The sequence below is a fragment of the Pelodiscus sinensis genome, chromosome 3 (assembly GCF_049634645.1).
Source record: "Pelodiscus sinensis isolate JC-2024 chromosome 3, ASM4963464v1, whole genome shotgun sequence".
Lineage (NCBI taxonomy): Eukaryota > Metazoa > Chordata > Testudines > Trionychidae > Pelodiscus > Pelodiscus sinensis.
Genome location: NC_134713.1, coordinates 124,192,285 through 124,215,417, shown reverse-complemented (window position 1 = coordinate 124,215,417; position 23,133 = coordinate 124,192,285). Strand labels below are relative to the sequence as shown.

Genomic DNA, 23,133 nt, shown 5'->3' with positions numbered 1-23,133 from the left:
CACAGACCTGATTTTCACTCTTCAGGGATGTATAATCCTACCTCAAAAAGGATATGGGGAACCAGTGTGAAATATCCTTGGACCAATGGCCAATTTTGTCCATAAATGCTCTGAAGGCTTTGGGCTACAACCTGAAAATAGGACTTATGTTCTTTCTGGTTGGTAAAACAGAGCAGAGAGATACTATACCCAATACATATGGTAATGGACAATGCCACCTGTTAGGAAAGCAAAGTGTCAGCAATTATTAGGTCCCTGTTCTATAAAACTTTTTAGAAAATCCTAACTTCTCTTTGTCAGGTATTAGGGATGGATGACAGGAGATGGATCCCTTAATGATTACCTGTTCTGTTCATTCTTATTGATAAACTAGGCAAATATAACTTAGATAGGGCCACGATAAGGTGGGTGCATAACTGGCTGGATAACCGTAGTCAGAGAGTTGTTGTTAACGGTTCTAAATCCTGCTGGAAAGGGATAACAAGTGGAGTTCCTCAAGGGTCTGTTTTGGGACCCGTACTGTTCAATATCTTCATCAATGATGTAGATATTGGGATAGAGAGTACGCTTATTAAGTTTGCAGATGATACCAAACTGGGTGGGGTTGTGACTTCTTTGGAGGATAGAGACATAATTCAAAATGACCTTAGCAAGTTAGAGAAATGGTCAGAGGTAAACAGGATGAGGTTTAATAAAGAGAAATGCAAAGTGCTCCACTTAGGAAGGAACAATCAGTTCCATACATACAAGATGGGAAGCGACTGTCTAGGAAGGAGCATGGCGGAAAGGGATCTAGGGGTCATAGTGGACCACAAGTTGAATATGAGTCAACAGTGTGATGCTGTTGCAAAAAAAGCAAATATGATTCTAGGTTGTATCAACAGGTGTGTTGTAAGCAAAACTCGTGAAGTCATTCTGCCACTCTACTCTGCACTAGTTAGGCCTCAGCTGGAGTACTGTGTCCAGTTCTGGGCGCCACATTTCAAGAAAGATGTGGAGAAATTGGAAAGGGTACAGAGAAGAGCGACAAGAATGATTAAAGGTTTAGAGAACATGACCTATGAAGCCAGGCTTCATGAACTGGGCTTGTTTAGTTTGGAAAAAAGAAGATTAAGGGGGGACATGATAGCGGTTTTCAAATATCTAAAAGGGTGTCACAAGGAGGAAGGCGAAAATTTGTTCCTCTTGGTTTCTGAGGACAGGACAAGGAGTAATGGGCTTAAAGTGCAGCAGGGGAGGTTTAGATTGGACATTAGGAAAAAATTCCTAACTGTCAGGGTGGTCAAATATTGGAATAAATTGCCAAGGGAGGTGGTGGAATCTCCCTCTCTGGAGATATTTAAGAACAGGTTAGATAGACATCTGTCAGGGATGGTGTAGACGGAGCTTGATCCTGCCTTGAGGGGGGGGGGCTGGACTCGATGACCTCTCGAGGTCCCTTCCAGTCCTATTATTCTATGATTCTATGATTCCCTTTGAAGAACCTGCCATTGGCCACTGTCAGAAGACAGGATACTGGTCAGATAGACCATTGGTCTGACCCACTATGACCGTTCTTATCAAATGCTTGTTTTCAAGGTGAACAAGACTGTGAAGATTATAGCAAAATAACTCTGGCAAATATCTGGACTGCACAGATTTCCTTGGCCTCAGATCTGCAGTGTTCCAATTGATTGAGCCTCTCTTTCTGGTAATGGATAAAAATTGATTATTCATGATAAATAATTTTAAATCAATCAATTGCTTTACATAGCCTTGATCACAAAGGTATTGACACACATTTAGATCCTGGAAGGGACAGATGGAAGGGACAGATAGAACCAAGTGCTTCCAAGGATCTCTCCCAAGGCGAGGTCAGTGACAATAATAGACAATGGCCTGGAGTACACTCTGATGTGGAGTGAAACATAGCTCTATTCAGTCACCATTCCTATTCAAACATATACAAGGCCACTAGGAAAGACATCGAGCGTGTCTGAGTGTAACATCAGAAAAGATGAGAATACTCATTTCCACACCTTTAGTTTATCAGATCCATGAAATAGAGTTGATCCATTTTTCCCATATGTAATGGGCGTTGTCTTTGGATGAGATATAATTGATACTCAACTTATGCCACATCTCTACTTAACTGGAGGATTGACACTTTAGCAATCGAACCTCCAGGGTTTGATTCAGCGGGTCTAGTAAAGATCTGCCAAATCAAATGCTGAGAGCGCTTCCAGAGGCGCTGATACTCTTCATTGTTGTAAGGAGGAAAGGAAGTCGATGGGACCATTTGTCCCATCAACCTCCTGTTATGGGGCTGCCCCAGGAAAATCTATATAAAGCATGTCAACTCCAGCTACGCAATTCACATTGCTAGGGTTGCATATCTTGCATCAATTTTCTCCGCCAGTGTAGAACTGACCTTAGCAACATGAGAAGACTGTGGAAAACCAAAGAAAATAGAATCAGTAATATCTGCTTCTTTGATTAGTTCTGCCTAGCTTTTGTTACATATATTCACACTTCAAGAGTTTTGTTGGATCGTCAATCACCTACTGGAAGAGTAGGTTGAGTAGGGAAAGTCTTAGTTGGGCTGTATTTTACTGCTCATTTGTGTTGTTATGGTAATTGTAGAGGTTTCTACAGTTCACAATATATAAACACCTTACTTTTTTAGGTCAGTTGAAGGACAGTTTATATTAATTTAAAAACTGTCTGATAGTTTATTTTTTCTCTCCCCTACAACCTTTGCCCATTGCTTGAAATCTTAGACTGTAACCTTCTTGGGATTATGAAATTCATCTTTTCATAAATGGAGACATTGCAAAGTACTCGGGATACTACTATAATACTAACAACAAATAATAGTAAGAATGTTTAAATATAGCAGAATATGATACATCTGGGACGGGGAAATGAGAAATCATTTTAATTCCTTTAGGTGAATCTTGTTTTTGCAATAACAAGAATAAAGACCCAATCATAGTTTTGTCTGGAAATTCTACATTGTTAATTCCCTGAACTTTAAAACAAAACAACACACCCAAATGGTATCTTCTAGCTACAGAAAAACAATGGCTCTCTCAAATACATTTTTATGTTAGGAGGACAAAGACACGAAACTCAAGGAAATAAAACTAATTGAGATAACTGAAATTTTAGTCTGAATCAAAACTGCGAGAGGATCTTCTTTGCTAGGAACAGAAGATTACTGACTATGCAACAGAAAGGTTTTTCTAAGTAAAAATAATCTGACCTAGTTCTGTCCTTTGTTTTAAGGGTAAAACTTCTATCAAAATTAAGAGAAGTTACACCCATGTAACTGAGAACAGAAGTGGGCCCTACGAGTCTCAAAATAACAAAATAATACACCACGAGTGAAATCCTGACTCTGTTGGGCTAGGATTTTGATCTGTATGTGTATGTTCACTATTCTGGCAAATAAAATACCTGACACTGAGGGATGAAGGTGTGACGTCACATCAGGGTTCCCCCATCTCCTGCACCCCCGTAGTGACACGAACAGACTCCGCCAGCCAGTAGAATATAGGGAGTTTATTGCTTCTCCAGGATACAACACAGCATAGATGTAACCTGGTTACAGGGCAGGCCTAGGATGCCTCAGGCCCCCTTGAGATGGGGAGACTTAGGCTGCTTCCTCCATGATACCAGACAGAAACAAAAAACCTCTCTTCCAGCCCTGCCCCCCCAGCCAGGTGCTCGTCTCTGCCCTCCTTCCTTTGTCTCCCTCCCTGGGAGGCTGAGCCTGGGTGTCTGGGTTAATACACATTTGGGAGAGTCACTGAGAATCTCCCCTCACAGCGCAGGGGGACCCCAGGTCACAGAGCAGACAGCACCCCCACTACGCCACAGAAGGATACCTGCAACTTCACTAACTTTTATGGGAGTTATGTATTCATCAGATAAATATTTGTATACACATTTTCTTCTTCAGCTTCTGCTCTGGTTGTACCTACAGATAAAGTCAGAATATTGAAGTGTGATGTTATAATAATTTCCAGGATTTTAATTTCAGAGGTTTTCCTAGGTTCCTGTGGCCAATTTGCACCTCTCACACAGTTGTGCAGCATGCTGTAAACAGATGGTTTCCAATATTCCACACTAGATTTGGCTGCATTTCAATGGTGATTTGTGTGGAGGCCGGTCTTTCGGTAAAATCTATGAGGCACTTGAGATCCTACATGATTGAAGGCACTAAGTACTAGATAAATAAATTATCCTAATTCACTGTAGCATTAAGTTGGGGAGGGGGGTAGCTGAAGACAATAATGCTTTTGTTTTGAAATATCAATAATTAATTAACAAACAGCAATTTTCCTTAAATTTATATTCCCTGGATTTCACCTATTTGTGTTATAGGCTTGAAGTTCTATACAGCTGCACTTATGTTTCCATTTCAACAGAAGAAAAAGGTGTCACGGTCAGGGCTTGAGCCATCATCCCTGTGGCTGTAGCAGGAATCTAAGTCAGGAGACAAACTAAGAGGCACAGCTGGAATCAGAGTCAGAGAATCAAGCATAGGTTTGGAGCCAGAGTCAGAGGTCAGGAACAAGGCAGAAACAAGGAACAAGGCAGGAGAGCAGGACAAGGACTCAGGGAAAAAAAGGCTGATATAGCAGCCAGCAATGAGTTCACCCAGTTGTATGGTCAACTTCCTATGTTTCCATCCTGTGGATTAAAGAACACAAGTAGACCAATCAGTGGGACTGTGCACACCTCCAATCAGGACTCACATGGGAGGTGCTTCTGTTGGAGCCAGGGTTCCATTAGCCTCTCAGTTCATAAATTACTACATAGTTGTAAGATGGTAGCCAGGATATGAAGGGATTGCCTACAGACCCAAAGATCTGGATTCAAGACTTGTGTGTCCTCTCAAACCATTTCTAGCCCTTACAGCAATCCTGAGCAAAATACGGCCCGAGAGCTGGATCCAGCCCACCAAGCCACCTGATCCGGCCCACGGAGTCAGTGGGGAGCCCCAGGCAGGCACCCCTGCTTGCCCTGCAGTCCCACATGCCACTCAGATATGCAGCTTCAGGGCGCTTTCTCTTTGAGTCCAAAAAGGTGGGGGTGAGAGGAGGTTCAGGTGCTGCTCCCATCCCCAGCACAATCCCATTGGCCAGTTTCTGGACTGACACTAGCCAATGGGAGCTACTTGTTTGAATAACAAGACGCCACAAAGCACGACCCTCCTTCTCTCTCACTCAAGCGTATGGCCGAGCAGGCAGAAACATTTTAAGCTCTGTAAGCCTTTAGCTCTGCAGGCAGGAAGGTAAGTCTCCTGGCAAGAACCTGCCTCTTGCACCTCAGCCCCTCCCTTTCCCAACCCTCTGCCCTCCACTCCTGCCCCACTGCTCCACATGCACTCATATCCCCTCCCACATCTGGCACCCCAATCTCCTGCCCTAGATCTCAATCCCCTCCTACCCTAGGTCACATCCCTAACCCTGCACCCCATTTTCCTGCCCTAGGTCACAACTATCTTCATCACCCAAACTCCCTCCCAGACTCCATTCTCCCTCCTGCACCCCAATCCGTTACCCCAAACTCCCTTATGCATTCAACCTCCATCTCAGACCCCGCACCTCCTCCATTAATACCATGGAAGAGTGCGGCCCTCAACCACTTTCCAAAACCATGGGAGTGGCCCCCCCCCATCAAAAATTATTGCCCACCCCTACCTTACAGTAATGAATAAAACTTTCTGAATGTGGATTGAATGTAAACCAATGCAATGTTGTCTTCTAATTAGATTCACTGGTGCACAGACTGAAACTGAATGAGGACAACTCCAAAAATTTTCCAGTTATCTCCACCCAGTCCTCAAAGGAAAGTGAATGAGACAAACCCCATCCTCAAAAACCCTAAACTTTCTTGGAGGCCCAAAGTCCCTCCCCTACTACCAAAACCTCAAAACAGTTGAGGGTGAGGCTTACCGGTTAATCTTTTACATTAATCTTTAACATTTTGAAGTTTTCTATGGGACTTAAATGGAGGGTGGACCTCGTTCTGGCCCTTTGAGCCAAGATACATTTTACCTTTATAACAAATTACACCAACTATGCAATATGCACTGTCATTAACTTCACTAATGAATTTGGTCCTTAGAATTTCATTTCATTTGTCTCCACAGTAGGGAAAGTAGAAACAAAATGATCTTCTAGCTAATACTTTTTTTAATCTTACAAAAAACATTCTTATCAAAATATAAATACCCTGGTTAAAGATTTACAAGTTAAAAAAATTAAACTAAGAAAAGATTACCTTAACTTTGAAAATGGACCTACATGTCAATTTAAATCAGCATTAGAAATAACTTTGTATTTAATCTTACATGACTACAAGAGACACTTTCAAAGGTCAACCTCTCAAGGCAAAAAGAAAAAGAAAGGAAGAGGACATTTTCCTAGAAAATCCGCTAATATTTTTCTGTTTTGAGGTGGGTGCCCCTCAGGACATTCCTCAATTCCTATTACAACACTGTGAAAAGATTAAGTAGTTCTTTGGAAAAATTATTCCTTATATATTTGGGGAAGAAAGAAAAAAAATCAAGACAAAAGAATACCTCACACAGTATTTTGTTAAGTGACATCGGTTATTCTAATTGCTTCAAATTCTCTTAGAATGAGACTACAAAATAATTTCCCAAATATGGTACATCAGCCCCAATTCAACAAAGAGCATGAGTAAATGCTTAATTTTAAGTACATTTGTCACATGAATAGAGATGGACTTAAGTACATAATTAAAATTAAGCACTTAAGTGTTACATTGTGAAATTACAGTGATTTGTTCAAATGATTATGAAATTTGCTTTAATGGTGAAAAAATATCATACCGTTGATTTTTAAAGCTGCCTAGAAGAATTGTATTGACAATTTATGTTCATTTTAATAAGAATTCAGCATCCAAAACCTTTTCAGTTTTGAAAACTTCAGCTTCAATTTTAATACAGTAAACTTCCGATAATACGGCACCTTTAGGATCCAGGGGGTGCTGGATTATCAGATATGCCGGACTATCAGAAGGGGGGGCTATGAGGGGTCTGAGGTGGGGTGGGGGGATGCTACCCCAGACCCCCTCATAGCCCTCCCTTCTGATAGTCCGGCTCTGCCCCAAGAGTCCCCGATTCAGCCGCTGCTGGTCAGTTTCAGCAGCGGCTGAATCGGGGGCGCCTGCAGCAGAGCAGCTGGGGTGCTGCTGGGTTGGTCCTGTAGCACCGACCCTTGGCGCAGCGAGACCAACCCGTCAGCACCCCAGCTGCTCTTGGGGACGCCTGGGGCAGAGCAGCTGTGGTGCTGACGGGTTGGTCCCGCAGCGCCGCTCCTCGGCACTACTGGACCAACCCAGCAGCACCCCAGCTGCTCTGCCCCAGGTGTCCCCAAGTCAGCCGCTGCTGATACTGATCAGCGGCTGACTCCAGAAAGCCAGAGGCAGAGCTGCTCTGCCCCGGGCTTCCTGGAGCCAGCCCTGGTCAGTTTCAGCAGCGGCTGAATCGGGACGCCTGGAACAGAGCAGCTGGGGTGCTGCTGGGTTGGTCTGGTAGCGCCAAACCTCGGCGCTGCGTGGACCAACCCAGCAGCACCCCAGCTGCTCTGTCCCAGGTGTACCCAAGTCAGCTGCTGCTGAAACTGACCAGCGGTTGATTCCAGGAAGCTGGGGCAGAGCAGCTCTGTCTCGGGCTTCCTGGAGTCAGCCGCTGGTCAATTTCAGCAGCGGCTGAATCCGGGACAGCTGGGGTGCTGCTGGATTGGTAGGGGCAGCGCTACTGGACCTACCCGGCAGCACTCCAGCTGTTCTGCCCCCTGCTTCCCGGATTCAGCGCTGGTCAGTTTTAGCAGCGGCTGAATCGGGGAAGCTGGGGGCAGAGCAGCTCCAATGGTCCGGCTGCCCGGAGCACTTCCGGGTTCCTGATGGTGCCGGACCATCAGATGCCGGACCACTGGAGTTTTACTGTAGTGACTTACATCACAAAGAGTCGAAAAGTGATTTATTAATTATATCTTTATCACAGGGGTTAAGACCACCTTACGCTGTGCTCTTGTCCTTGTCAGGACTTAAACTAGGGCAGGCCCAATCACTATATTGATACCATTTTACATACTTCCAAAAAAACTCCAATATGAAATTATGGTAACTCATTAAGTAGTATTTTTCTCTGCAATTACCAAACCAATATTGCATTAACAGGTGTGTTGTGAGCAAGACACGAGAAGGCGTTCTTCCGCTCTACTCTGTGCTGGTTAGGCCTCAGTTGGAGTATTGTGTCCAGTTCTAGGCACTGCATTTCAAGAAAGATGTGGAGAAATTGGAGAGGGTCCAGAGAAGAGCAACAAGAATGATTAAAGGTCTAGAGAACATGACCTATGAGGGAAGGCTGAAAGAATTGGGTTTGTTAAGTTTAGAAAAGAGAAGATTGAAGAACATGATAGCCGTTTTCAGGCATCTAAAAGGGTGTCATAAGGAGCAGGGAGAAAACTTGTTCGTCTTGGCCTCTGAGGATAGAACAAGAAGCAATGGGCTTAAACTGCAGCAAGGGAGGTTTAGTTTGGACATTAGGAAAAAGTTCCTAACTGTCAGGGTGGTCAAATATTGGAATAAATTACCCAGGGAGGTTGTGGAATCCCCATCTCTGGAGATATTTAAGAGTAGGTTAGATAAATGTCTATCAGGGATGGTCTAGACCAGTGGTCCCCAACCTTGTGGAGCTGCCGGGGACGGGGCTGCATACACACCGTGCACCGGGAGTGGCGCCGCGCATATGCCGCGCAACCAGGGCAGAGGCCGCCCATGCGCCACGCACCTGGGGCCAGCACCGGGGTAGGGGCTGCCCATGCGCTGTGCGCCCAGGACAGGGCCGGCCCAGATCATTCGGTGGCCGCACATAAATGCTCCAGCGGGCACCATGGTGCCCACGGGTGCCACGTTGGGGACCACTGGTCTAGACAGTATTTGGTCCTGCCATGAGGGCAGGGGACTGGACTCGATGACCTCTCGTAGTCCCTTCCAGTCCTAGTATTCTATGATTGTAGCATGGTGTTAGGGGGACAATTTTTTATATTCAATACATCATTGATCAAACAAAGTTATACTAAATTTATACTGGTATCAGGGAACAACATAAAAGTTGTAAAATCTGGAAGCTGTAAGTATTTGTGGTAATTAAAGATCCTTTGTAATTTTCAAAAGAAAACAGTTATTTTCCCAAATGTGCTGATCAAACTCCACCTTATGTAATTACATTTTTACTACCTTGTAAATAACACAATACCTAAAGAACTATTACCTCTGCTCTGTGGTCATATTTCACCATGTCTCTGTGGCTACAGCATAAAGTATTGATTAATCATTTTTTCCAGTTTAAGCAAACATTTCCTACACTAACAAAAACAAGAAGGAGTCCTGTGGCACCTTAAAGACTAACAGATTTATTTGGACATAACCTTTTGTGGGTAAAAATTACTTTGTGCATGCATACGTTTGACATGTTTTTTACCCATGAAAGAATATGCCCAAATAAATCTGTTAATCTTTGAAGTTCCATAGGACTCCTCATTGGTTTTGCAGATACGGACTAACACAGCTACCCCTCTGAAACTACAGTAGTAAGTCTCAAAAGTAGAGCCCCACCAATTTCACAGCAGTGAAAAAAAATCACACCACTTTGCAACCCAGTCTTACCAATATCATCTGGCCTTTTGTGTACTTTTACCATATGCTACAATACTATAGGGTAAAAGTATAAAAAGTACACAGCATTTCTTAAACAGTGGGTCTCAACCCAAAAAGTGGTCTCATGCCTATTTTAGGGGGGTTGAGTTGTTACCTTTACTTCTATGTTGCCTTTAGAACTGGGTGACCTGAGAGCAGTGCTGCCACCAGCAGCAACAACCCATCCTACAATGGCATTACAACCCCCCTTTGGGTTGGGACCCCAAGATAGAGAGATGTTGACTTAAGTCAGTGTTTCTCAAAGTGGTTCGCAAAACCAATTTGAAAAAGCTGCTAACTGGCTGCACCAGTGTGCTTTATTTACCGGTGCTCTGGCCACGGAGCCTGACAGCTCCCATTGGCTCCAGTTTGTTGCTTGCAGCCAAGGGGAGCCATGGGAAGCAGTGTGGGCCGGGCTGCCACTGCCCGTGCTTTGCTGAAATCAATGTTCTGTAAGGGCAACAAGCTATCACCAGGTATCCTTAACTCTGAGTTAACTGTTTTTTGCCATTTAATTTTCTAGTTCTTTAAATAGAAAGAAATGTCTTAATTTTTTTTGTCCGAGTTAAAGGTCATTAAGGCAGTTGGAGTTTTCATCCAAGGTTGCAGCTGATATGCTATTATATCTAGTTTATAATCAAAGAGACTTAACATTCGTATATTACATTTCATCACTAGATTTCAAAGAACTTTACATTTTTATCCCCATTTTCCAGATGGGAAACAGACAGAGAGGTGAAGGGAAGGTCACTTGGCAAGCCAGAAACAGAACTAGGAACAAACCCAGATCATTGGTCTTTACCACATGATTGCTATGTGATTCCTCAGTGCTTACCCTGCCTCCTGTATATTTTGAGATAGTGGAATGGGGATAATGGTCGTGCTTTGAACTGTTTCCAATCTCTCGTTACTAATAGGGCTGGGGAGAGAAATCTCATCCCAAAATCTTGACAGTTTAATTACAAGGTTGTTACACTAGATTTAAGCATGTGAGAGAAGACTGGTGTCTATTTCTCCTTATGCACCGAACTGACACACCATTCCCTATAACATGTAGCCACTACCAACCAACATTTCCAGCTTCCCTTCCCCATCCTGTTAAGATGACAAGCACCCTTGCCCTATTCTCACCTATCCCACTTTCCACACACACCCTTTCCTCCCTTTTCAGTGTTTTGCCCCATCCCCTCACCTGATTCCCTAATTACAATTCTCCCCTTATTGCTATCTATGTTTCTGCCCCAAACACCCTCCTGTCCTCGTGAGCATTTTCTTTATTCTTTGCAAAAATAGTTGTATCTTCTGAATTTTCTGCAGGACTCATGTTACCTTCCCCCAAATAAAAATCCCCTTTTGACAGGCAAATATGGAATATGCATTTTTTTTTTTAATATGCATTTTTTTTTCAGATTTCTGTTGTGGGCTGGTACCTGTAGTGGTGCTTGGAGCCATTGAGGTCCTGTGATGTAGACAGTTTTCTAGATAGTTAGCCTCCCCACCTCCTGCATATGCACTGAATAATCCATTAGGAGTGGAAATAAGCACACGAGGCTTGATACTAGCCTAACTGGAGAAGCAAAATCTTTTTGAAATAATGTTTAAATTGTATTTTTTCCAAAGGGCTGGTGGGTGGGTGGGCACCATACATGCTGTTGGGGTAATTATGCATGCATGCAGTTGAACACTCTGGTGGGATGATCTGAGCCTAGTTTGCTCTCTCTGAGAAAAAAAGAAAAGACCCCCTTTTTGGACGAGGAGCGCTGTATCTTAAGACCCCTTGGTCAAATGGCCCCAAACTTGGACAACTAATAGAACTCCACACGCTCAGGAGACGCACCAAATTTTAAATAACCTTGTAGCTTTCTGAGGACTTACAAGAGTCCAATTTTAAACCAAAAGTTGGTCTTCACTATAGAAGATCCATTGCTCTGCTACAATGGTCAACTTATTTTAAATTGTTTATCAATCCTATACTTGAAATTCACAAAAATAAAAACTTTTACGTCGTATTATTTTCCTGAAAGATTCCAAGTGTTTCAGAAATGCCATAAACACAGAAATCTCTTCAACAATCATTCAGAAGCTGCTACTAATGATGTGGAGCATGGAAGATATTTACCACAACAATTTAGACCAGAAAATGAAGCACACCTTCTCGAAAAGGAATGGGAGGAGGAATTTAAACAGAGTGTAATGACTCAAACTGAAAATTTGGGTAAAATAGGAATAAAACCCCTACTCTAAAAGATCTTTTAAAAATAAACAAGTATTAAGGATCTTGGTTTTATATCTTGCTTGAAAGCTGCCCGGTACCATGCTGGAGCATCAGCTGAATGCCAGCTCAAAAGGAAGAATGCCACAAATCCAATTACCATTTTCACAACATCTTGGATTTCATAACCAGGTATCAATGAGGGCCCCTATTTACCTTTTGAAATCTGACAAGGTCACAATTTTAAAAGATATGCCTATAGACATAAGCATTCCCTTCTACCTCTAGTTTTAGCAACAAGCATTTAATATAGTTTCTCTAGAGTACATATTGGGTCCTGTAGAAAGAAATAGCCTTGTACAAATTGGAAGTGGACATATAATGTGATTGGGAATAGATTCCTTCTAATGGAATCCATCTATTACACATTGTGTCATCTCCCATTAAAGATTTCTTTAAAAAATTCAATCAAAAGGTTCATCTTTTCAGCTAAGGATCAAATAATCATTCTCATATATATGATTAACTGTGGAAACTACATGGAAATGTATTCAGCTCAGAGAACTTATTTTGTGCAGATAATGCAAACATATTAGACCAAATCATTTCTTATATAATAGTTCCATGGAAATCAATTAAACTATGCCAGTGACACAAAACCACACTGATATGAAGGGCTTTTCAGATGGCTTTTTTCTGGAACAGTTAAATTTTGTAAGGTTTAACTGTAAGGAACTTCTAGATCTTTCTAAAAAAAATAGAACATTTTATGCTATAAAAAGCTTCCTTTTTTTCTCTACTCTATCAGCTACGATTAATATTAGATATTTAAATAAATAAATAAACTTTCCCACAAGGGAGTTACTGTATACTTTTAATTGATTATATGCAGATATCCAACCCAGCTTAAATTGGTCCAAGCTGACAGAATACAAAAATATATCTTTAAAAAGATTCTCTCTGAGAATGATTTGGAATAACCATTCATCATAAGTTAAGTAAAATCAAATACTGTTCCATGAATATGTGGGTTTGTCAGAGAGTCAGAAAGACCCCCTTCATAAATATTTAATTATGAAAAGCCTGTATTATTTTAAATACCTATTAATGGTTTCTGCTACCCACATGAATATTAAGCTACAGAGTAGTTAACTGCACCCTGTACAATGACTGAATAATAAAAACAATAGGAAGAATTTCTTATACTTTGAGGTACATTTTTGCTAAATTATAACTGTATATTTTTATTTTCATCGCCCAGTACAAATTCTATTAAAAAACCAGAACCCTGTATAGATTTCTCTTTCATTAAAAGAGAAGCCCCTTAAATATACTGAATAAACATGCTATTGAGTATATTGAATTATAGAGACAAGGTGGTGAGATGATATTTTTTTCATTGGACCAACTTCTGTTGTTGAAAGATACAAGCTTTCAAGCTTGCACAGAGCTCGTCTACACGTCTGTGTAGGGTAAAAAGCTAGCCTCTCTCACCAACAGACGCTGATTCTATAAAAGATATAACTTACCCCCTGCTTTCTAATATCATAGGACAACATATCTAGAACAACATTGCAAACATCAAATAAATAATTGCAGAAGCTAAGCATGGCAAATATGCTTCATACTTGTACTTCTGAAAAGAAAATTCCAGACTCCTTTATAACTTCCCATCCGTCCCATTCATTTTCAACCTGTAAAGCTCTTACCAGTTTAACTCATAGAAAGCCTCCGCCATTCTGCAAGTAAGCTAGTAAAAGATTTACAGGCTGAACCAGTAACCTTTAATCAAACAAAACTCTCACTAAAATCAATCGGAGTTCAGAAGGAAGAAGGGCAGAATTAGACCAAAAACAAGAGAAAACAAAGAGTTAAAACATTGTTTTAACTTGTGAGTGAAGGGCTTTTATTTATTTATTCATTTTAATGCCACATGGATGGCTTTAAAATATCCACACAAGAAAGTTCTACTTAACGTGAACTGGCAAAAACAACCTGGCATTTAAATCAAGAAAATATAGTTCTTCCAGGTTTGTGTAGCCATGTAGTAGCTAGCTTCAGACACTTAATGAAAAAGTGTAATATGGGCAGCAATTTGCTGAACAGAGCTAAATGAGGAATTCAGCAAATGTAGCAGGCAAATCTGCCCTCCAGCAGTGATAACAAAGCAAACTGAGACAGGAGGGTAAATTCCAACTTCATACTCAGCTGAGATATGCCAATCAATGCAAACAGGATTTTTAAATGCAAATCAGCAGTTTGTCTGGCATGAAGGCAAGTAATTAAATAAGAATGGCCATAACAGGTCAGATGAACGTTCTATCTAACCCAATATCCTCTCTTTCAATGCTGTCCAAGCTCAGATCCTTCTGAGGGAATGAACACAACAGGGCAATTTATTGCATGATCCGTCCCATGTTGTCTAGTCTCAATTTCTTGTTGTCAGAGACATATGGCTCAAGGGTGAAAGTAGACACCAGGACTTACCGCTGTACACTGCACCAAGCCCAGCGTCCTCAGCAAGGGGGTGGCGCAGCTCTGGGCTTTGGAAAAGCCTGAGTCTTTGGTGGACAGGGGAGGGTTGGGGCAGACCCCCTCCCCAACTAGAAGCCCCAGGCCCTTTTAAATCACTTGGCAGGGCCATCCATAGCGGGATATGAGGACCAGGACAACCCCCTCCTACATTCCACACCCCAACTTTTTCAGCCCCTCTTCACTGCTTCCCCCAAACCTGCTCCCCCAAGCGATGTGGCCCAAGGTATTAGCAGGAGATTGGCACTGGCAGCAGGGATTGAGCCAACTCCGCACTCACCAGCAATAACTGGAACCAGAGCAACCCATTCCCAGCTCACTCTGCTCTCTTGACTCCACTTCCTGCTGCTGGGAAGCGTGTGGGGGGAGGAGAGGGGTGCACCCTTCCCTGAAGCCCTCTTCTCAGAGCAATGCAGCTGGGAGCCAGGGGAGCAGAGCAAGCTGGGGCAGGGCCACTCCACTTCCTGCTGCTGTCTGAACATGGGGTGCAGTTCTACCCTTCACCTCAAAACGCCTCCCCTCCAAGCGATGCAGCTCTGATCACCGGGCCCACGCAGCTGCCCCTTTTGCCCTTCCCCAGTCACATCTCTGCCAGCTGGATCCGGCAGTACTGCTGCAGCAGCGCTTTAACCTCGCTGCCCCTTTTGCCTCTGGAACACCACACTGGGCCATTTTCACCTCTGAGCGGGACACTCAGAACATGGGGTTGCATCAGTGGCCATCTTGACTAAGCCATTGATGGAGCTATCCTCTGTGAACACAGATAATTCTTTTTTGAATGCATTTACACTTTTGCATTTCACAGCATCCCCTGGCAAAAGGTCCACAGCGTAACTATATACTATATGAAAAAGCACTTCCTTACTTTTGTTTTAAACCTGCTGCCTATTAATTTCACTGACTGACCCTTGGTTCTTGTGTTACGTAAAGGTGTAAATAACACTTCCCTATTCCAAGGGATTCAGAGTACAGGAGGGAGTTTAGGGCCCAAGCTCTGGGAAGGGGGCTCAGGCCTGGGACAAGGGTCTGAGGTGTGGGTCCCTTAGGGGTGCAAGATCTGGAAGGCAGTTTGGATGCAGAAGACAGCTCAGGGCTGGGTCAGGGGGTTGGAGTCTAAGCTCACTCTAAACTGGGTGGCCACAAAGTCTATCAAATGCTGTGCAGGTGCTTAGGGCTGCAGAGGGGAGACACATCACTCAGAACCTGCCACAATGGGGAGAGACGCCTCTTTGCTCTGGCCCCCAAACCTGAACCTGCTGCTGCAGGGAAAAGTACCTCTTTCCCTGACTTGGACCTGCCCAACTGGGGAAGAGGTGAACAAACATGTTCTATTTCGGCCCCAGAACTAGCATGGCCCAGCAGAGGCACCTCTCCCCTGGCCTACCTCCAGATCTGCTGCAGACAGGGAGAGATGGTGGGGAGACACTCTTCCCCAGTGCCAGAGCTGCTGCACCAGGAGAGAGGCACCTATCCCATGGCCCCAGACCCAGAGTTACCGCAGCGGGAAGCGGTGCCTCTCCCCCACATCCCAGCCCAGATGCTGATGAAGGAAAAAAAGAGAGGGAGAGAATACTCTCTCCCCACCCCAGCTCTATGACAGTCTGCACCCCAAACTCTTCATCCCCGGCCTCATCACAGAGCCCATCCCCTCAGCTGGTGACTTCACACCCCTGCTCCAGCCCCAGCCTTGAGCCTCTCCCACAGTCCGAACCCCTCAGCCCCGTCTCTGCTACACATTAGGGATGTGAATGGGTAACCGGTTAACTGGTTACATGATAAGCATAATCTTTAATGGACTAGCCAATAACCCATCATACAATGGGGTTTTTCAGGATTCTCCTCCATTTCTGTGTGTGTGTCTCTCTCCTCCTCCTGCCTCCCCCCTCTCTCTCTCTCAGCTCTCCTCCACCTCCTGCTTCTCTTCTCCCCCTCTTGCCTCTCACTCTCCCTTTCTCTTCTCCTCCCCCTCCTGCCTCTCATTTGGGGAACCGTGGAGCCCAAACGGCTGTTTGGTCTCCGCACTCCCTGTGCGGGAGCAAGCAGCACAAGCGGCTGTTTGGGCTCCACGCTCCTCATGCAACACAGGAAGCGCAGAGCCTAAACGGCCGCTTGCGCTGTTTGCTCCCCCGCGGCGACCTAGCAGAGTGGCACAGAACTCAGCCAAGCACCACGGCATGAGGGTACAGCGTTACAGAGTCACAGACATTGGGCTACTAAATATATGATGATGCTTACCGGGTAATGGTTAACTGTTACCCTGGAGCAGCTCCCTGTGGGTGGAGGGACACTACACCAGGCTGTCAACTCCCAGCCCGCACTGACCGGGAACTGGCAGCCCAGTGCGGGGCCGGAAGCAGACAGGCTGGAGCAGCTCCTGCCTGTGGAACTTAAACTTAATACTTGAGCGGTTAACTAATTAAATTGGATTTTACATCCCTATCACACATTGCCTCCATATTGATGCACATAATAAAATTCATTATGCACAGACATGGAAAAAATTAGAGGGAATGGTGCTTAGTATTCAGTATACTTGCATACCAAGTATAAATTAGGGGGAATGTTGCTTGGTATGCAGTATAACCATGCAAGATTTGTGTTCCCTACTGCAACTGTGAAGAGGGAATTTAATCATATAGCAGGGGAGGAAGGGAGACCCTAATGCTTTCAGAGATTTTCTAATGGTTTAGAAAAAAAAAACCCTCAGAACTTCTTTAGATTCTCCCATAGTCACAAGGATTTTTATTTTATAGACATTTTATCTGTGTTTTGTTTGTCTCTGGCCAGGCAGCCATTACCTCAGGTGTCTCCTGAAAGTGTCTGGCATGTCCCTTCTGCGCCTACATTCAGGGGCAACCAGGTGGCTCTGTGCACTGCCCCAAGTCTGCAGGCATCACCCTTGCAGTTCTCGTTGGTCACAGTTTCGGCCAATGAAACTTGCAGAATCAGTGTGAAAACACCCTGGCTACCTCTCTGCCTTGGAGTCCAACATGCCAGTTCCTTCCAGAAGCTGCACAGAACCAGGGCATGTAGGGACTCTGCCTTAGTACTGCTGTGCCACCAATCAGACTTTTGTGGCCTATTAAAATCTCCCAAATTACTTTTAATAGTCACTGGGAAACCAATGTAGATTTCAGCAGACTTCCAGTAAATCCAGGAGGGTTGGCAATCCTAATTATATCACCCTTACTCATCTCTTTCCCAAGCTGAATAGTCCCAATATTTCTAGTGTCTCCTCATATGGAAGCTGTTTCACTCTCCTAATCCTTTTGCTATAGTTCACTGTTCCAGTTAAATATCACTTGTATGGAATAGGGTTTGGGTGGTCTTGGGCTACAAGACCATAAGATTTTCCCTACTATGAGAGCTCTGCTTTAGAGACAGATTTGGTCTCCAGATCATTTCAAATTCATCTATTTACATTAATGAATTCCAGTGGTTATAGGAAGAGGCTGGGAGTCAGGAAACATGTGTTCTATCCCCTGCTCTGTCACTTGCTCACTACATGATCTTGAGCAAAGGACTTCATTTCCCTGTGGTTTGGTTTCAGCTGTAAAATTGAAACAACAACATTTAGCCATTTTTGTAAAGATTTTTAGATGAAAAGAAACGCAAATCAATATTATGTCATCATAAAATACAGGTTGAACCTCTCTAGTCCAGCATTCTCTGGTCCGGTAACATCTGTGGTGTGGCATGATTTTAGTTAGCTGGATATTCACTTATCATGAGTGTGGCCAAGTTTCCCGTGGTCACATAACGTTTGTTTACAGATAATAGAGCTGGCTCTCAGTGTTCTGTGCTATTAGTTAGCTCTATTTTACCCTTATATGTCTTCTAAGAGCCCAGTAAGCAGTGGAAGTATTGGCAATGCTGCTAGACAATACTGACCTCCCGTGGTTTGGCAAATTCTCTGGTTCGGCACCAGTCAGGTCCCAAGGGTACCAGACTAGAGAGGTTTAACCTGTATAAATAAATACATCTAAGTTATCGGCTGACATCACTATTACACAAAGCAGTCTAAAATACTTATGATGTTCTCATTACAAATCCTTTTGTATTTTAAGTCTCCTTCATGAAACCCTGACAGTTCACAGCATAGTAAGACAAGCCAGATTTTTGCACTACAGCTGCAATATCTTTTATACTTGGGCAGCTGGCAAAAAGTGAGAAAAATCCATTAACATGCTAATGATATGTCCTATTTAAAATTCTAGCTCTGACTATTGTGTGATTAAATCTCTTCCCTTGACGTCTGCTTCGTTATATCGAAGTTACAGTGAGAAATCAACAATATTAATAAAGTACAATACAGATGACCAGTTTAATCACAAGGAAAAGAAAAACACATACGTACATTCTAGTTAGCGTTTCAAATTTCTTGTGAAAAACAGATCCTTCTAAGCTACCAAAAGAGTGTTATTTTCATAAACAAAATCAAATTCTGAAAAGGCTCACAAAGTTAAAAAGTAACAATTCAAGTGAGATGATGTGCAGAAATAGTCAATGAGGAGATCAACACAGGAAGGATTTGCCAGAGTAACAGGTTTCAAGGAGAGATGTGGAAGAATAGGGGAAGGAGATGATTTTTCTAAAGATAGACAGTAGCAAAGAAAAGCACAAAGCAAGAGAGGGAAGACAGGTAACCAATGACTGGCCACTAGTTTGACTGTCTATATATAAAAGACTATCAACTACATCACTGAAATAGACTAGTATAAACATTTGAAAAGGGAAACTAATTTCTTGTCATTGTAGGGTTAGCTCAAATGTACGCCCCTCCAGTGCAACTCACTTAAGAGGAGTCATACAGAACGACTGGATTAGCAGCACAGAGTGGCTAATCCCACACTGCGTAACTAGGTTAAGAGTCAGCAGAACTCAAGCTTCAAACCCACACCCTCTGATAGGCCAGCTCTAAACCACCACTCAGCTTGAGCTAGAGATTTTTGAGTGTGCGCAGGAGTCGAGTTGTGGCCACCCTTGAGGCATACCTTGAGGTAGCATGGCAACGAAGGTGCGCCCTCTGAAACACTTAATATATAAATATACAATTCTGAAAAGCAGGAGGGGAAAAATGGTCCCAAATCAATTTTTAAAAATGAAAATGCTTATTCTCAATTAAATGACAAAGACTTTACATACATAATAAAATAAAATCATGACAATCTGTTTCTTTTACCTCTTTTTCTTGCTGTTTTTGCTATTGCATTCTAAACTCAAATCAACAAGGACTTGGGTTATTAATTTTACAAATTCCTAAATAGTTATAATATTGGCATTTTGGGAGGGAACAATAACTCAGAATCATTTAGTTTCTAGTTCTTTAGGAGCAGGGCATCAATGCACAATTGGAGTTCCAAGGAGATTTTTAAACTTCACAAACCATACTAATCAATTAGCAGAAGGGTTTGTTGAAGTCATCAGATTTCACTGACAGTCATTTTGCAATCATCGTTTTTCCTTCATTTTAGTGACTGGATGCTGCTATGCCTGAGGGCTCCTGTTTCACTCTGCCACAGCTATCTCCAGGAGGACATAATCCACAATCATATTTTAAACAAACAAACAATCTCATTTCTCTAGTTCCCTCTGCTTGCTCTTTGAGATGTAGATATTCTTCCTCTAAATGTTCCTGCCCATCATTCAGGGACTTACATCAATCTTTATTTCCAAGGTAAGTTTTTCAAAATATTCCTGTTTATCATAAAAATGAGGTGTGTGAATACTGGGGTACTTACCAATCCTTTCTACCATTGATATTCTAAATATGCATCATTTTGTGATGAGCACAAAAACATCCCCAAGTCCAAGTTACTCACTAATTTCAATTGCCTATTGCTAAAGTTAAGTGCAGTAATAACCTTGAAAAAAACCCTGTCCTCATCACCAGTCTGTCATAGAAAACAGCGTGCGTCATTAAATAAAGGACAGCAGCAATCACAAAGAAAGCCTTCTCAATGATAATGTGCCATCTTGCAGTTTAGACTATTCCATGTTTTATTTTCCAAACATAAAAGTACTATGTGAAAAGACAACTGGCCCCTGAAACTCAGTGTCTTTTTCTAAATGCAAGATATTTACCACTTTCCAGAGGCTTGATTTCAACTAAAGTTCACATGCCACATGTTCTCAAATCTAAAGGAGTGTCTTCCTTCCAAAAGTAAAATGGTGTAGCTATATGAAGAATAAATAATTTAATGATTTACACAGCTTTCAGCAATTTGTGCTCCACAGGGTTTTACTGCATACAGAATTAACTTTCTTCATTTATTCTTGTAGAATCACAACAAATCAAATTGCAATCTGTATAGTAAATCTCCGACATATCAGTGCTTTACAATTTATTATTGTTTTAATTGGCAGTAAATTTCAGCACAATATAATGCCTCATTGCATACATTCATTGTTTCAAAAAAAAAAAAAAAAAAAAAAAAAAAAGACTGTCTTTGAACGGCTGCCAGTTCTGTTGCTTCAACAAGCTCACAAACATTAGTCTGAAAGCTCACTGAACAAGAATTCATCTGTACCATTTGGAAAATTGTGTGTTGTACAAAGTTCTCTTTCCCTAACAAAGCAGGTAGCATATGAAAGGCACAACCTGGAGGATCAAAAAAACTCTTCATTTCACTAGCAACTCTAAATAATTAGAAAAGCTGCTTCCAGACCACTTTTGGATCACTTAGCTTATGTTGAAGAACATAAACATTGGATGAATACCATTAACATTTTTGCCCCACATTTCTGGAACTTTTCTAGCCTCTATCAGGATAAATACCTGTCTAGTAGCACAGAGGAAATACAGGCAGTCCCCGGGTTACGTACAAGATAGGGACTGTAGGTTTGTTCTTAAGTTGAATTTGTATGTAAGTCGGAACTGGTACATATTGTAGGGGAAACTCTAGCCAAACATTTCTCCAGAGCTCACTTTTATTCTTCCACACCTCACCTCCCTCACTCCTTTATTCTCAAGCTGAGGTGTCTGCTGAGAAAAGCCGCTCCGCGTCTCCCTGGTCTGCTGGGGGGAAGCAGCTAGTGCGGGGTTGCCTCACCCCGTTTGTAAGTAGGGATCCGATGTAAGTCGGATCCATGTAACCCGGGGACTGCCTGTATCCTCCTTCCCCTCCTACAAATATTTTCAACAGTACCGTTGATTTAAATTCAGTATCCACATCCGCATCTGCAATAATAATCAGCAGATATCTGTATCAATGTTCGTGGATGCACATACCCATGGATATGAAGCAAATATCAACAAATCTGCAGGGTTCTAAATACAAAATTTATGTCCACAAAAATGAGCGGTGGATGCGGATACCTGAGGATGTAAAGTCGATACCTGCAGATTTGCAGGGCTCTATTTTGAAGTAGGAAAAGAGTTTCAAACTTTGGAATTAACTCTAGTTCTTTTTCAAGAAAGCAACTATATCATGGGTTCCCAAACTGGGGGGCATGAAGAAATTCCGGGGGGGGAGGGGGGCGCGAGGTGACCCAACCCCTCCCCCCCCATCAAGTTTTGCTGCCCCAGTCAGTTCTTTTTCTTTTCTCAACAAGTTTTGCTGCTATTTGCGGGGGGTCGGGGGGAGGGCATGAGGATCTCTCAAAAATCAAAAAGGGGGTGTGATGCTGAAAAGTTTGGGAACCACTCAACTATAGGATTATGTTTTATAGGCAAAAGGTTAAGTACAGTATATTTGCATTTGTAATAAATCAAACATTACTCTATCTTTTATTTAAGCAACATGCCACTTGATCTGGTAACTTACTGTATCACTTCAGGAGAGGAGGACAGAGAATCAACAGAACTTACAAGCAGCTTTGTCAGTTGCATTCATATCAAATTTCCTTATTCTACTTTGAAACAGTAAGCCACAAAAGCTGCTTATGTTGACTTGCAAGCAGAATTTCCTAAATCATTTAGTTAAATAAAAAATTCTTGTTTTCAAAACTGTGTCCCCTCTCTGGGTTGCATGCTTTCCCCCCCAACAAACCAAATTAATACATATTCAATTATTTTAATGGCAGGGGTTCTTACTCTTGTGGACAACCTATATTTTACATAGATGAAAGGGACAAGAAAATGTATATACAAGATATTTGATTATGCATGATGTACATGCACAAGGCATTATTATTATTATTAATTAAGTTTCAGGACAATATACTGTTTGAGATTCAGGACTAAGGGAGCTATCAAAAGCACTCTACAACCTTAATATATACAAAGCTAGAAAAAAATGTCACTCATGAATGACAAGACAAAGCCTGACAGCATGTACAACCTACTATTTATCAAGGTCCTGCCAAAATTTCCCTCCTAAAAATGGAACATTCTGCATGTCACATATATCACAGGGATGTTCATCCAATCAAGTAGAATACTGGTCTGTCCACAATATAGCAAAAGCAAAGCTTCAATCACTCAACAGCTGGTGAACTACTTACCAAAGGCAGACTCCCCCTGCTCCAGTTCTTGTTTCAGTCTGTTGTAATCTTCTTTAATTCTCTCTAATTTTCGGACATTTCTGGCACTCAGCACCAACAGCTCATTGAGAAGTCCCTCTAAGCCTTCTCTCTCAGATGTTAATGATCTGATTTCCTCTGCAAGATCCTTAGCAGTACAGAAATTACTTCCTGCAGATTCATTTGGAGGAAGGGTAAGAGAGAAG

At 42.5% G+C, this 23,133-nt stretch overlaps 1 protein-coding gene across 7 annotated transcripts in view; it reads right to left on the bottom strand.

The window, feature by feature from the left end:
• The window catches only part of DISC1 (DISC1 scaffold protein), a 275,931-nt gene that overhangs the window by 120,523 nt on the left and 132,275 nt on the right, over nt 1-23,133 (bottom strand). For 6 of the 7 annotated variants that reach the window (XR_012902799.1, XR_012902798.1, XM_075924740.1 and 3 more), the window contains exon 9: nt 22,910-23,098. The exons of the other annotated variant lie outside the window; for it this stretch is intronic. Coding sequence is in view for 4 of the 6 variants with exons in the window: in XM_075924740.1 (XP_075780855.1) it covers nt 22,910-23,098 (189 nt within the window). In the remaining 2 variants the exon portion in view is untranslated. The remainder of the gene's footprint in view (nt 1-22,909; nt 23,099-23,133) is intronic. 7 annotated transcript variants of the gene reach the window in all.